The sequence below is a fragment of the Arvicanthis niloticus genome, chromosome 2 (genome assembly GCF_011762505.2).
Source record: "Arvicanthis niloticus isolate mArvNil1 chromosome 2, mArvNil1.pat.X, whole genome shotgun sequence".
Classification (NCBI taxonomy): domain Eukaryota; kingdom Metazoa; phylum Chordata; class Mammalia; order Rodentia; family Muridae; genus Arvicanthis; species Arvicanthis niloticus.
Window position 1 is genome coordinate 12,552,894 of NC_047659.1, and position 16,623 is coordinate 12,569,516.

General features: G+C 41.7%; 1 protein-coding gene and 1 long non-coding RNA gene across 2 annotated transcripts in view; one reads left to right on the plus strand and one right to left on the minus strand.

Annotated features, from left to right (window-relative positions):
- Positions 1–16,623, plus strand: part of LOC143441283 (uncharacterized) — a 93,573-nt gene that overhangs the window by 14,172 nt on the left and 62,778 nt on the right. The gene's annotated exons all lie outside the window — the stretch shown is intronic.
- Positions 1,523–15,512, minus strand: LOC117702847 (N-acetyllactosaminide alpha-1,3-galactosyltransferase-like 1). The gene is made up of 5 exons (XM_034494046.2): positions 15,439–15,512; positions 14,377–14,412; positions 9,042–9,089; positions 2,617–2,754; positions 1,523–2,180 (listed from the first exon to the last, which is right to left on the minus strand). Exons 1-5 carry the CDS (start codon positions 15,510–15,512, stop codon positions 1,523–1,525), a joined length of 954 nt encoding a protein of 317 aa, XP_034349937.1.

Genomic DNA, 16,623 nt, shown 5'->3' on the forward strand with positions numbered 1-16,623 from the left:
TAATCTACCATAGGCATACTTCTGGTTTAGATTTGGTTAGTTTCTTAAGTATATAAAAAGGCACAGAGTAAGACATTAAATATCAAGGGTGGATCAACAGCAAAACATCATCATATTGGAGTCTCCAGACACCCAGCAGAAATCCACCAGGAGATCCTAGGAATGCTGCCGGGTGGCATTTCCAGTAAAGTCTTTGGCAGAGATGAAGGTAGCCTTAGGTGAGACTTTCAAGTTAAAAGAACCAATGGCAACATATAGAGAGAGCAGCAGCAAAGTCGGGGCTTACAGATGCGCAGCAGAAACTGACTGGGGGTGTTGAAGCAGGGGCTCCCGATTGTGCTTTTTCTGCACGGATGAGCTTCCCATGGCTGAACTTCCGGGTTCTCGGTCCCTCTGCAGACATTTTCATATCAGAGGATAAATCCTATCGGCCTCTGTTGGAAAGAGCCTGCCTGCCAGCTGCTCTCAAGCCTGCCAGCTGCTCTCGAGCCCATGCTTTACTTCCTTTTTTTTTTTCTTTCCCTCACTATCACAGGGAATGGAGGCCACCCCCCAGAGAAGTGGATTCAGAAGACACAACTTAAACAGTCCTGGAGAGGAGGGACCAACCCCACTTCCAAAGCCAGCTTCTTAGGGAGCTCAGACACACGGGACTTTACCAGCATAATGGACATTACCGCCATCTAGTTCTTGGCAGATTTGGGAGAGGGGATTGAGGCTTTTTCTTTTTAACTTTTAAACTTGTGAAATAAACATTTAAGGGTAGTTTTATCTATTAGGTGCCTCAAGGACAAGATAAATTTTATTTTATCACATTCTTGTATCTTTTCTAAAAACATGAACTCAACGCTGGAGAGATGGCTCAGCAGTTAAGAGCACTTACGACTCTTTCAGAGGACCGGGTTCAGTTGCCAGCACCCACATGGTGATTCACACCTACCTGTTGTTCTAGTTCCAGGGAATCCAAACGCCTCTTCTGGACTCAGAGGGCATGAGGCATGCACACAGTGCACAGACACACATTCAGGCAAAACACTCCCCAGATCAAGATACATTTTTACAAACTGAACTCAACATAATTAGCAATAAAAGCAAGGTCTACATGTGAGGATGCCTTCAGCTCACCCAAGCTCAGTCACATCCTAGGCACACTGAATACTGATCAAGGAGATTGGCTCTAAAGAATATACTCTTCCCCCTGCAAAAAAAAAAAAATGGGCAAAGTCATGAATATTAGACTTCTCTTGAGTATATCTACTTGACCTGTGTATGACTTCTTCAAAAAAAAAAAAACTATACCTCCAAAATAACTTTCACAATATTATTAATACATACATAAAACATCACACCACATAATACTTATCTATTTACCTTTATTCAGACTAAGGAGAATTACAATTTCAAAGGCAATTTATTCGGAAAGATTGTACACGTTTGTAAGTTTCCCAGAGTTTTATTTGTGAGGGATTCCCTGGTATTCACTTGCGATTTCATAAACCCCAGGGCACAACCATCATGTGGTTTACGGCTGCCATGCTATCTTAATGTGCTTGATTTCTGGGGGAGTTTTAAATCTTGGGTCCCAGTTGTACTCTGGTGATAATACCCTAGTGGGTTTATTGATAAAAAAATATTTATTTAGGTGGCTTTCAAATGTGCTATCAAGTTTATTTATGCCATCATCTGTAATTCCCTTTGTATATTGTTCAATAAGATCTAAAACATCTAGGGGTGTACCGCCAACAATGGCACTGTGGTAATAGAAATCTCCCTCTTCAAAGGGGATAAAAGCTGCAGATTTAGTTCTCCTCTCGTAAGGGAAATCTCTGGGCTTTTTAAAATACCACCATGCATGGAGTTGAGCTACAGATCTGCCCAAGGTTTCTACTCCAAAGTTGTTCTTGAAGATCTGGTTCACAGCCATCATGAAGAGAAAGTTGACTTCATATTGTATATGTTGTATGATTTTGTGTCCCATGTTATTCATGTTTCTGAGATTACAGTCTTGATACATCTCTTCCTCAGATAGCTTCCACGTTTTAAGTGTCCGAAGAGGACCCAACTCAAGGTATGGTAGATTGTACATGCCATCAGCCAAGATGTAGAAAATAACATTGTAGCCAACCATGAAGTACTTATCCGCAGACTTTATGAAGCGTCTCAGGGGCCCTCTTGTAAAGCTATGAAAACGAAAGATAAACAAACACTTCACTAATTCCCAGGAGATGTGTACCTTAGCATGCCAATTAACACACAAGACATTGGTGTTTAAGAAGATAAAGAGAGAGTGGCTGTGTCTATACCTTCAGCTGTATTGGTTAGTGAAAGACAATCTGGTAAGCTTGGGGGCCTGAGAAAAGACATAAAGTTTGTTATGAAGAAAAGGAAAGAGATGTAAATGGGCAGTGATGAAAATGCTTGCACAAGTTCTAACATTCAGGTATTGCTGGATAAAACAAAACAAAAAACAAATAAACAACCACTCTCCTTAGCTACACAGGACAGAAAGAAGTAACGACAGACTCATTTGTAAGTAGTACTTCGGCTAGAGACAGTCCATGGCTGCCCATCCTTATTTCTCCAAAATATAAAAGGGCAACTGCTAGCAGTGCATACTTTCCAGTTGTAAAGACAGCCAAGCCTATGGTAATGTTTAGTCTCTTATAATAGTGTTCTAGAACTTCTCTGTTATAAGTTCCTTCCCATAAGATCGGAGCGAGCCAACCAGTTGTTGCTATAACATCAGGACGTTGTCTGTTGAGCAAAAAGGAAAAAAATAAACAAGCAGCAGATTATCTTACTGTGACAGTACAGTAATATGCAAGTGATAATAGCTAATGGCTGTAGAGTGCTTACTATGTTTTTAACTTCCACTTTTCCATTCTTTTCCCCGGCTGGAAGACCTAGAGTGTTCCCTTTGTGGAACTGGGGATATGGCTCACCCAGTAAAGGTGCTTGCCATGAAAGCATGAGGACCCACGTCTGATTCCCTAGAACTCATGTCAAAAATTCTAGGCATGGTACACACCTAGAGGTAGAAATAGAAGGATCCTTCAGACTCACTGAGAACCCAGACTAGCCCTCAGTGACCTTCATGTTCAGTGAGAATAAAATACAGTAAAAACAGACTGAAGGAGACAATTGGTACCAACCTCTGGCCTGCACATGCTCACACATGCACACACACATGCGCACACATGTACCCACAGGCACACTCATGCACATACATGTACACACATGCACACACATGCACACTATGTGCTATTCCCTTTTCAACTTTTCTTTTATGCTTTAAGCACATAGATACAATGTAGGAGAAAACAAGACCACTAAGACAAATAGAAAGTATTAGACTTGTTTCTGATGAATAACCTGATGGCAGTGTTAATAGTAATAAATAATCTGACTGAAGTCAAGGCATTAAATCAAACACATTAAGATACATATCTCAGAAAGAGTTGAATATAGAATGAGGTTATAGATTTAAGTACAAATCCATATCTACACAAAGATACAACTTGGCAATCCTTACAAGTGTATTAATAATAGTGATAAAAGTCACATAGTAACATGTTATTTTAAAGTGTACAATTACTATTTTAAGAATTCTTTAACTCATATATTTATTTAATATAGTTTTTTTAAGCCTCCGTGTACTGAAGATGTATAGGCATACACTTATATTTAAGTCACAATTTTTAAACTACACTTTAAGACACACTTACTGGGGTAGTGGATGTGGCTCAGTTGGTAGAGTACTTGCCTAGCATGGTCTTATGTTAGCTCTCCACTTGGAGACAGAGGCAAGTGGTTCAGGAATTCAGAGTTATCCTTAGCTACATAGTGAGTTCAAGGCCAGTGTGGACTACATGAGATCCTGTCAAAAACCAAAGCAAAACAAACCAAAAACCTGACTGATTACATTATTTTGTCACAGTGATGAGATATAAATTAAGTTTGCTATATATTCAAATAAAATCTGTACTGAACATGAATTACACAATGCCCATTGTGGTTTTGTTTGTTTATATTTTGTTTTGTTTTGTTTTGTTTTCTGTTCTGGCAGTGTTGGTGTTTAAACCCAGGTCTTTATGTATCCTAGCTAAGTGTTCTACCATTGAGCTACCCCACCCCCAATCTGTTTGAAACAATTTCAAGATTACTGGTTTTTCTCAATAAATCAGGCTAATAAATTTCTTTGGCTAGAATGAAAGAAAAAGATCCTTTTAAAGATCCATGTTAAGAAATTGGTGGGCGTGTGTTGTATGTAGCTTTTTGCTACCCCTCCTGAGCTTCAGGAACAGACTGCATACCAGCCCCCACTCAGAGACTATTGGATCCATGGATGAAAACACAGATGCACACAGTTGTTCAAATGCTAGCGCATAGCTTAGGTGGGATAGCAAAGCTACACACAATAGATAGCGCCCAACATGGGGCAAGAATCCACTATTATTTTAGGAATTCTCAGATGGATCTCTCTCTCTCTCTCTCTCTCTCTCTCTCTCTCTCTCACACACACACACACACACACACACACACACACACACACACACAGTGATAGAAATCTAGGAAGAGGGGAGGAGGAGTTTCTCAGCGAGCAGAGTAGAGTGAGTCACGTGATGGCTCCAGTGAGCAGGGAAACTTGAACAAAGCAACACAGGGAGAGCCTCAGCTCATAGACGCTGGGATCCCCTGTCATAAAGAGACAGATGCAAGGGGGTAGAGAGAGAGAGAGACAGACAGAGACAGACAGAGAGAGACAGAGAGAGACAGACAGAGAGAGAGAGAGACAGACAGAGGAAGACAGACAGACAGACAGACAGACAGACAGACATAGAGTTCACCATGCTTCTGAGGGAGAAAAGCTGACCAGCCATGTGAGATCTCAGATGGAGTGGCCACACAGGCTGCTCCTGCAGGCAGGCAGGCAGGCAGGAATGTTTAGCTGGGATTAGATATAATTGAGCAACTAAAGTTGAGGACAGGTGGAGAGGTGCAGAGCAAAACATATTGATAAGGGCACGCTTTCCCAGGCAGGAGACAAGTAGCACCCAGCAATTGTGCCAAAAGGCAAGTTAAATTTGAACAACTGTGTATGTCTGTATTTTTCATCTAAGGATCCAATGTTCTCTGGGTGGGGGCTGGTAGTGTGGTCCTTTTTGGGAGCTTTGGTAGGGTAACAAAGCTACACGCAACAGGGGTGGGAGACCGCTCAGTGAGAAAGTTCTTCCTGTCCAAGCACAGGAATTCAACCCCCAACACCCAAATGATGGCTTCACGGTGATGCTTTTGCAGAGGACCTTGGATAAATTCCCAGTACCCACATATAATGTCTCACAACCACCTGTAGCTCCAATTCCAGGGGATTACTATCTACTGGCTTTTGTGAGTTCCTACACACACAAACTCATGCATACAAGCTCATGAAGTGTGTGTGTGTGTGTGTGTGTGTGTGTGTGTGTTAACTGGGGCATTGTGATGTATGCCTGTAATTCCAGCAGTGGAAGAGGGAAACAGGAGCACCCTAGGGGGTATAGGGGCCAGCCAGCCTAGACGGGTTCAATGAGAGAATATGACTTAAAATATAAGGTAGAAAGCGATACAGGAAGATATCCAGTGTCACTGACACACACACACATGCATTCCCATGAGCATACATACACATTCACAAAAAAATTAATTTAGGGGCTGAAGAGATGGCTCAGTGGTTAAGAGTGTGTACTGCTCTTGCAGAAGACTCAAATTTGATTACCAGAACCCATGTGGACTTTCTAAGAACAGCCTATAACTCTATCTGCAGAGGTTCCAACAGCCCATCTACTCTTCTGCAGGCATGTGCACTCATGTGCACATACACACACACACACACACACACACACACACACACGCACACACATATCTACACATGGTTAAAACTAAAGTGTTAACTTTTAAAATACAACATTAACAGAAGATTAAACAGAAGACTAAGAGGTAAACCTTAAGGGTCCTTAAATAGGAAACTCTTCCTCTGAGAAGGAGTGCTGGTCAGAGGATGTACTATACAAAGGAGGCTCAGTACACTAGTGAGTAACAGGAGCAGTTGCGATGCCATCATGACAGCTTTGCCTCTCAACCCTGGTTCTGCCTTAGTCTGTGCAGAATGGCCCCCAGCACAGGAATGGAGATTATGTGTGGCTAAACAACGTGACCATCCCTTACATGGAGCTAGGCAGCCACTGAGTGTCCAGTGTCACACACACTGTCTAGCTGAGAAGCCAGTGAATTTTAAGATGAAGTGTGTCACAGCTGGCTTACTTCCATCACAGCCTCTGTCCTTACTATGTGTCTGTCTGTCCAGAAGCAGCTAGCCTACCAGAAAGTGGGAGAGTCAACAAAAGTCTCCATTTCAGTACAAATTGAGAGCCGAGTCTCTGCAAGGTTGAAGTCCTGTCCCTAGGATGCTCTGAATCAATGTTTTTTTTTTTTTTTTTTTTTTCTGGTGACATGTTTCCCCAGTTAAAATACATAGTCCATAAGGGTAGGTGGATGTGGGAAAGAGTCTACTCTTAATTACATTAGATAATTCATTTATAGAGTGTCTGGTTAGCCTGTTTATGACCATAGATTCCATGGGTTAGGAGATACTAGTTCACAAGGGAGGAATCCCTTCCTCAGGGAATAAAGTCATAAAGTCATGGTCCATAAAACCACTTGCAGGTCACTGGAGTTTTATTAAATGTTGAATTAAAAGGTAAAAATATCAATATACTGGCTGGGTAAATGATTCTCATTACCAAGGAGATACAAGTTGCTACTGCAAAAATGACAGCGAGGAGAACTGCCTTCCAAAGAACTCTCTGGGATGCTCTCCACCACTCTCCTGTCCAGGAGTAACAGTCCTTGGGAAATTGTGGTGCCTCGATAGGGCTGCACCACTGAGGGACTTGGCATCAGAAAAGGGGGGGATCAGAGGCCAATAGTGTATCAGTAGTGGATAAGGAAGCCATGGATCTGATTATTATCTACTTCCACTTAGCATCCCTCTCCCCAGCAACTGTTGCCATAGGACTGTAACAATGATTTATTGTGTATGTTACTTTGTTTCCTCCTCTTTCTCTGCTACTTTGTAGGGTGAGTGTTGGGGATGGCTAATGTCATCGTGTGATGATACTGTCATCGTATGATGATATTGTTATTCTTAGTGTGGTGATACAGTTGATGGAACTTTTATGTTTAGCCTGTCTGGGGACATGAGCTTTTTCATGGAAATGAAGGTCTTAGGCAACAATACTGGTCTGTAGAAGGACTGAGTTGTGCTTTTTCCCATGTATCTTCTTATCCAAAGTCCTTTGATCTATGGCTTCTAGAAGGTTCTGAAAATGAGAAGTACCAATGAAAACTCAAGAGGGTACACAAGGAGAGAGGTCAGGCTATCTGTTTTCTTCTCTTGCTGTTTTGTTGAGTAGCAATGCCCCTCTGTGATTACAACTTTGATGGATGTCTCCTCTTTCACAGCCCTGGTGATCTCTTATAAACCTTGACTCTGCTTGCTCCTCTGGGCCTAGGCATGGTCACAGCCAAGAAAGAAATTTTGATATTACAAAACTAACATCAAGTATGTATGTAAAATATTGCTAATATTTACCTACTACAGATTGGAAAAGAGATAGCATAATAATCAAATGTAATTGAGTAGCCTAAAAGATTAAATTTGGTATTGTTTATTTATTTATAAAGATTTTCTTTATTTTATGTATGTGAATACACTGGTGCTGTCTTCAGATACGCAGAAGAGAGAATCAGATCCCATTACAGATGGTTGTGAGCCACCATATGGGTGCTGGGAATTGAACTCAGGACCTCTGGAAGAGCAGTCAGTGCTCTTAACTGCTGAGCCATCTCTCCAGCCCCTAGTTATTTATTTTTCATTTTCTAAGTATGCTTTGTCTGCATGTCTACATGTTTACCACCTGTATGCCTGGTACTCAATGAGGCAAAAAGACAGCATGGGATCCCCTAGAACAGGAGTTATATATAACTGTGGGCTGCCACGTAAGTGCTGGGAGTCAATCCTGGGTCCTCTGCAAGAGCAACATGCACTATTAACTGCTCCAGTCCCTATTTACTTGTATTTACTTTTACTTCTGTACATGTGTATTTTGTATATGTACATGTTTACATGTATGTGGGCATATGTCTGTGCATGTACATGTAGAGGCTAGAGATTGGCATGGGTTGTCTCCCATAATTGCCCTCCAGCTTCTATGTTGAGGCTGTCTCTTGCTTGAATTCAGAGTTTACCAGTTAGGCTAGCTAGCCAGTTGACTCCGGGGATCCTCTGTGTCCACTTCTTGAGCACAGGGAGAACAGGCTGGTTACCATGTACACCCAGCATTTATGTGAGTGCTGGAGAGCCAAACTCTGGTCCTCATGCATATGCAGCATCCATTTTACGACACAGAGCCATCTTCCCAGGCCTTAAAATCTGAAGTCTTTAAACCAATGACTTCATGTTAAAAATCCATACTCTTATTTTATAAACATGTTTATATTGTATAAACATAAAGCCAAATATTATACAACCATCACAGAAGAATAATGATCTCCCTTGAATGTCAATGGCAAGTGAGCATAGTAAGAAGAATTACTATTATTATTACATTATTATTATATAATATAATAATTATATTATTATTATTACACTAGCATAATATATACATATGTAGAAATGTCACGTGAAACATTCATTTGTATAATTAATATGCAAATTATAGTGATCATAAATTAAAACTTAGAGGAGTCAATATTGGCATTTTTAGGTTGCACTTAAAGACATTTTCTCCCTAATAATAAACCAGATTGAATATGACAGCTTTCTTATTACATACCTTAACTGCATGATTCTTGAAAAATAGACCAGAAACATGAAAAAAAAAAAAAAACCTAAAAGTAAAAAGTCTTAGAAACAAGCTGGTTCTAGGTGTCTCGAGTACCTACACTTTGATAACAGAATAATATTCTCTTTAAATTGAGTTACATTGTTATTTTGTTCTTACTTTGGATTAAACCAGGCAGAGAGCTGAGGTTCTTCCAGGTGCTCTTTCCTAGGTACAAAGAGAAGACTCACCTCAGGGGTCATCTACTCAGTGAGTATTTGCTGAGTCTATGATTCCATGGGCATAGTTTGGTTCGAACAAACAGAAATAGAAAATCTTATCAATTGTATCAAATGGAGATAGAAATGACTCAGTGGATGGGCTCAACAGTAGAGGGGGAGGGGCAGGGATAGAAATAACTCAGCAGGTGGGTTTAACAGCAGACAGACTGGGGGGGGGCGAGGATGAGGAAAAGGCTCAAGTGGGATACAGGGTAACAGAAACCACTCAATATGGACAACTTAGACAAAAGAACAACAGAAGAGAAGTTTGAAGAGATGAGGTGGGCCATAACAACTGGTGACATTCTTGTGACTGGAGTCTCAAAAGAGAGGAGAGGAGAGAAGAGGAAGAGTGGTGCTGAAACAGTATGTGCTGGAACATTCTTGTTGTTACCATGACCATCATCATCATCTTGGACATTATGCCTTTTTAAAAAATAAATTAATTAGTTTATTTACTCTAAATCTCCACTGAAGTTTCCCCTCTCTCTTCTCTTCCCAGTCCTCCCTACCATCTGCCTTCCTTCCTCCACATCTACTCCTCTCTTTCTCTTCAGAGGCCTCCCATGCATATCAACTGGCCTTGCATAGCCAGCTGCAGTAAGACTAGGCTCCTCCCCTCCTATTGAGGCTAGAAGAGGCAGCCCAGTAGGGGAAGGGTCTCAAAGGCAGGCAACAGAGTCAGACACAGCCCCTCGCTCCCAGTCTCAGGAGTGACCATGCTATACAACTGTTACATCTGTCCAGGGGACCTAAGTCAGTCCCATGCAGGCTCCCTACTGGGCAGTTCAGTCTCTGTGAGCCCCTATGGGTCCAGGTTAGTCCAGTAGGTTTTTTTGTGGTGGCCTTGACCTCTCTGGCTCCTACAATCCTTCTTCATCTCCTCCCACAGGGTTCCCCAATTGTTTGACTGTGGGTCTCTGTATCTGTTTCCATCAGCTCCTGGGTGAAGCCTCTCTGACGACAGCTATGCTTGGCTCCTGTCTGCAAGTATAGCAGAATATCATTAACAGTGCTAGGCTTCCTCTCTCGGCATTGGCCTCAAGCTGGACCAGTCATTGGTTGGCCGTTCCCTCAATTTCTGCTCTGTCTTTACTCCAGCACATCTTGTAGACAGAACAAATTGTAGGTCAAAGGTTTTGTGGCTGAGTTGGTATCCCAATCCTTCCACTGGAAGTCCTGCCTGGTTACAGGAGACGGTGGGGTTCAGGCTCCATACCCCCATTGCTATGAGTCTTTGCTCAGGTCACTCTCATAGATTCCTCAGGGTTTCCATTGCCCTAGGTTCCTAGCTCCTCCCAGAGATGCCCCCTCGCCATTCCAGTTGTCTTTCCCAGTCTTCTCTCCCTCTGTCCTCCCTCCACATGATCCTTCCCTGTTCCTATCCCCATTCCACCCCGATCCAGTACCGCCCCATCCACCCATGATGCCCACTCTATTTCCCCTTCTCAGTGAGATGCACATGTCTCCTCTTGAGGCCTCCTTGTTATTTCGCATCTTTGGGTCTGGATTGTAGCATGGTTATCCTTTACTGCTAATAACCACTTTGAGTGTGTACATACTATGTCTTTCTGGGTCTGGGTTACCTCACTCAGGGTGATATTTTCTAGTTCCATCCATTTGCCTGCAAATTGTATGATGTCATTGTTTTTAACAGCTGAGTGAGTGTTTACTGTGTAAAATGTACCACGTTTTCTTCATCCATTATGTAGTTGAGGACATCTATGTTGTTTCAAGTTTCTGGCTATTATGAATAAAGCTGCTATGAACATAGTGGAGCAAGTGTCCTTGCAGGATGGTGGAGCAGCTTTGGGTATATGTCCAGGAGTGGTATAGCCGGGTCTTGAGGTAGATCAATGCCCCATTTTCTGAGAAACAATCATTTTGATTTCCAAAGTGACTGTACAAATTTCCACTCTCACCAGCAGTGGAGGAGTGTCCCCTTGCTCCACATCCTCGCCAGCATCAGCTGTCTGTTGCTTGAGGATTTTTTAAATCTTAGCCAGAAGTGAGATGGAATCTCGGAGTCGTTTTGATTTGTGCTTCTCTGATGACTAAGGATGTGGACCATTTCTGTAAGAACTTCTCAGCCATTAGAGATTCCTCTGTTGAGAATTCTGCTTAGATCTGTAGCCCATTTTTAAGCTGGGTTGTCTGTTGCTGTCTGGATTCTGAGCTCTTTATTTACTTTGTATATTATCCCTCTGTCAAATATAGGCTTGGTGAAGGTCTTTGCCTGTATTATAGGCTGCTGTTTTGGTCTTTTGATGGTGTCCTTTGCCTTACAGAAGTTTTTCAGTTTCATGAGGTCCCATTTATTAAGTGTTGATCTTAGAGCCTGGGCCATTGGTGTTTTCTATTCAGGAAGTTATCTCCTGTGCCAGTGCATTCAAGGCTATTCCCCACTTTTTCTTCTATCATATTTAGATTATCTGGTTTTATGTTGAGGGCTTTGATCCACTTGAAGCTGAGTTTTGTGCAGGGTGATAGATATGGACCTATTTGCATTCTTCTACATCACACAAGCCAAAGCCATCTAGTGGAGGGACCCTAAATTTCAAAAATGTGTCCAAAAGATTGGGCTGCAGGCAAGACTGTACAGCATTTTCTTAATGACTGGTGTGGGAAGGCCCTGCCCATTGTGGCTGGGGCTGTGTCTAGGCTGGTGGTCCTGAGGTCTATGAGAAAAGCAGTCTGAGCAGGCCATAGTAAGCAAGCCAGCAATCAGCACCCCTCCATGACCTCTTCATCAGCCCCAACTTCCGTTTCTTGCCCTGTTTATGTTCCTGTCTGTCTTCTTTCAGTGTTGAACAATGCTGTGGAAGTGTAAGCCAAGTATAAACCCTTTCCAAGTTGCTTTTGGTCATGGTGTTTCATCACAGCAATAGTAACCCTAAAACACAGTACTTAGGGGCTGGAGAGATGGCTTAGAGGTTAAGAACACGGGTTGCTCTTCCAGAGGCCCTGAGTTAAATTCCCAGTAACCACATGGTGGCTCACAACCATCTGTAATGGGATCCAATGCCTTCTCTGGCATACAGGTGTACATGCAAATAGAGCAGTCATATATATATATAATAAATAAATCTCAAAAACAAAAACAATAACCAAAAACTTCCCAAATATGCCAAAAGGGAAAGAGGTTTGAGAACCTAATTGAGCTACAAACAGGATCAATTTATGAAAGCTAAAGGAAAACATCTCAAAAGAAGCCAGAGAGATGATCCTTTCCCTGCTGAAGACAAAAATTGAACAAGTGAGTTTATCATCAGGAACCATGGAGCACAATATTTTCCAGACCACTTAAAAAATTAAAAAATTAAAAAAAAAAGCCTGTTAACTAAAATGGAGTGGAAATTTCTGGTTTCTTTGGAGACTCGCTTGTGTCATGTGATTTTTTTTTTAATGGAAACTGTCTTATAAGAGGATGTTTTTGCTGAAGCAGACATGTGGGAGGGATGTTTTGTTGAAAACAGACACGTGGTGTTTTTCTGGAAGCTGCCTGGGAAGAGGGCATGTGATGTTTTGCTGGAATGGACGCTTGAAAGAACACGTGATGCTTGGAAATGGATAAATATAACCCAACGGACAGTGGATGACGCTGTGTGGCATTGGTGTACCTTGCCACTCTTTGCTGATCAACGTTTGTAGAGACCTTGTAGAGAAAAAAAAGAACCAAAGGACTTCTGGTGGTATTCTGGCAGCTTCTTGACACTTCCAAGTATTCAAGTTGATTGACAGAGCCTCTAAGTTTCTTCTGAATAGAACTGCCATTGCTGATTCATGAATGGTGTTTGCCAGTGGATCGAGCATATCTGTGTGTGAACTGAACTGCTGATATACTGACAACCAAGACTGGACTCACCCCAAAGAACTATTTCTAAACTGGTCCACATACTTCTTTGCCGTGGTAACCTTTCCTTTCCACTACCTCGGGTGGGTAGTCTAGAAGGGAGGTTAAGGCGTTTAAGTACCATTCTTAAGCTAGGTTTTGATAAATATACGTCTACACTAAAATCTGTTAGATAAATCTTGCTGTATTCATGTATGAAATGTTACATGTCAGTAAAATGGTCTGGAATGTCAGCAAACACAATGAACTTGTCTGTCCAGGGCAACTCGCAGAGTGACAACAGCTCTGATCACTGGGTTGTGTATTTTATGACCCTGTTTATAAAAGTCTCAAGACAAAATGATAGAGATGGAAAAATGATTAGAAGTAGGATGAAGTAGGTTACAGAACAAGGTGCATCACATGGTGCCAAACAGGATAGTTTGGGCTGTAATGGAAAAGTAGTGTATCTCAATTGGTGTTGTGATCCTATGAATATCGACATGTGATAAAAAGGCAAAATTATATAGGCACCTTGTCAGTTTCCTGACTTTTGGTACAGTTGTGTAGGCTGTAACACTGGAGAGCATCAGATGAATGCCAGGTGAAAGGTACAGGTGAATCCTGTGCAGCTACCTGTGAGTGATAATTATTTTGAAATAAAGTGGAAGATAATAAAAAGTGCATCTCTTAATTTTCAGAAGTATCTTTAGCCAAAGATATCTCACTGTATGGTTCCCCTGGTGCTCTTTCTACATCCAAATTATCTGTGCCTAAAGTCATTAAACTGTGTAGTGATAGAGAAATTTGCTTTGGTTTGGGGGGGGGGTGTTTTATTTTGTTTTACATCAATTAACTGTCAATAATTTTTAGCAACTTTGTCTTGAAGTTATTTTCTTTTATTGAAAATAGAATTTTAGGGTGTTTTTGGTGGTGCGCACCTTTAATTCCAGCACTTAGGAAGCAGAAACAGATGGACCTCTGAGTTCAAGGCCGTTCTGCTCTACAGAGTGAGTTCCAGGACAGCCAAGGCTACGCAGAGAAAGCCTGTCTAGAAAAATCAAAACCAAACAAACACCCTGACCCCCGCCCCCAAAATAGATTTTTTCCAACAATGTATTCTGACTACAGTTTCCCTTCCCATAACTCCTCTGAGTTCCTCCCACCTCCCCTCCCATTATGATCCACATCCTTTCTGTCTCTGGTTAGAAAAACCAATAGACATGTAAAGAATAATAGTAAGATAAAACCCAAAGCAATCACTGTCCCGAACAGGGATGCCTCACTGACATCAATGGCCAGCGTCTCAGTACTTCTCAGGACAGCGTCTCTATGAGAAACCCATTTTGCTGCAAGCCCTTGCCCTCCACAGTTCTAGAGCACTCACAGGACAGACCCTTACCAGCAGGCGTATATCTTCTGTAGGTGATCCCTTGTTCTGTAAGGGGAAAAAAAAAAAAGTCAGTTTAGCTTTAAATTTGAAAAGAAATGTTTATTAATAATAAAAATAGCAAACAAAACACAACAAAACAACCAAACTCTACAGTTGAAGTTCCATCTTCCATTTGTATACACTAAACAGTTTGCCTGGCTTAAGGTTATAGCCTTGAAATACGTGTCAAAGTGGGCCTGTTAGTAGTGGGCCAAGTGTTAAGACTTTAATGTTGTGAATCTCCTTTATTAAAATATAGTAACTCTGGAGGGCAAATAAATGTAGCCTAGGATACCAAAGAATAGGGTTAACCTTAAAGACATTATGTCTCACCCTCCACCCCCTATCCCTCACCCCACCCCACCCCCACCCCCAAACTCAGAGATCTGTCTGCCTCTGCTCCTGAGTGCTGGCCCCAGAAGGTAGGCTCAGAAAACATTGTTATAAATGAGTGCCTTATAACTAAAATAGGAAGCTGGAGAGCTGGCTTGGCAGTTAAGAACGCTGGCTGCTCTTGCCAAGGACCTGGGTTTTGGTTCCCAGCATCCGCATGGTGGCTCACAACTCTCTGTAAGAGGATCCAGCTCCTTCTTCTAGCCTCTCCTGTCATTGTATGCATATGGCGCATAAACATATATATGCAGGCACTCACAAATAAACATGAAATAGAATTTAAAAATTTTAAGATTAAAATCAAAGAGGAGCTCCCCAACGGCCCTTTCACCGCCTCATCTCCTTGTAGCACCATTACACAGCACCCTGGCAACACAGGAAACAGGCCGTTTCTTTCCACCTAGAATGTTAAGCTCCATAAGACAAAGGACATTAGGTCATTGTGTTGCTCGGCACCAGCGGGCACAAGGCTTAGCTAGCACCAAGAATTTGATCAATAATTCTTGAAAGTTGAAAAAAATGAGAGTTGAGGTATATGCTCACCATCGGAGAGTGCTTTAATGCCTTTGTGTAAAAGCCCAGCATTTTAGGTCAGCTGTGTCAATCAGCAACTGTGATACACCAGGGTTACATATTTACCTTGAGTAGCGCTGAGTTAGTGCCAGCAAGACAGCAAACAGAATTAGCAACAGTGTTTCTTTTTTACACTGCATTCCCTCCTAGAGAGAGGGAGTTGGGGGGAGATTTCAGTTAAAGGTTCAGAAAACTTTCTTTAGTGTCTTCAAACAATGAATTATAGAAATTGGGCCACCAACTTCATGTTTGATTCCAGATTGTTCTACAGTCAAACAAAGTGTATCACAAAGATAGTAAAGCCAGTAATTGACTTAAAGACCTCAGAACTGATAGCCATAAAATATATACACTGTCTCGTAGGCATACAAAGGCATTAAGCATTTTGAGAATACAGGGGCAGTAGTAGATATCTACACAGAAACTGGGTTTTGGCAGGCATCAGTCAAAAGCAGGTCTTGTCTTGCCTTTGGGTACAGAAGGAACATGGAGGTTTACTTTTCTTGAACATATATTTAATGATGAAGAAGTTTTAGGTATGTACCTATTAATGCAGCAGCTACCAGCCACATGAGTCGTGAGCATATGAACCACTCATGCTCTAAAACGTGGAGTTTGAAAACTGAGTATGACAAGGAAGAATATGCAGGAGGTGGGGGAGGGGGAGGAAGGGAAGGTTCTCTGTCAGTTCAAGGCCAGTCTGGTGTATATAATGAGACAACCAGGGCTATAGAGAGAGATGAGGGGGGTGAGGGGAAGGGAGAGGGGAAGGGAGAGGGAGGGGGAAGGGAGGGAGGGAGGGGGAAGGGAGGGAGGGAGGGAGGGAGAAAGAATTTTAAGATATTTGATTTTTTTTAGTATTAATTGAAATTTTGGAACCGTGAGTTAAAGAAAATATTTGAGTAAAGTTTCATCCGTTTCTTTTTGCCTCTTTCTCATGTAACCCCTCAAATATTTAAGGTGACAAATGCGGCTTACATTTCTATTGGAAAATTCTGCAAATAATACCATACCAGGTTGTAATTGGATACAACCTCTATGTCCCAAGAACAATGTGAAATGTTCACTATTTAAATTCAGGATCCTTTGGAACAAAATTTGAGTGAAGTAAGACTGTGGCTCATTTAGCCAGGTTATTTCCTGTCCATGTGACCTTAATGACATTATTCTCAAAAGACAAGAACACCTTGATACTCATTGTTTTGAATAAAATAGTTTTTAGGTCAAAGTTTGGGATTGCTAGCGGACTAT

Coding starts and splice junctions, on each gene's coding strand:
- LOC117702847 (XM_034494046.2), bottom strand. CDS start 15,512: ATGCAGTGTAAAAAAGAAACACTGTTGCTAATTCTGTTTGCTGTCTTG. Junction 9,090..14,376: donor CAGAAGATATACGCCTGCTG/GTAAGGGTCTGT, acceptor CTTTGTACCTAG/GAAAGAGCACCTGGAAGAAC. Junction 2,755..9,041: donor TCTGCCTGGTTTAATCCAAA/GTAAGAACAAAA, acceptor TTTGCTCAACAG/ACAACGTCCTGATGTTATAG.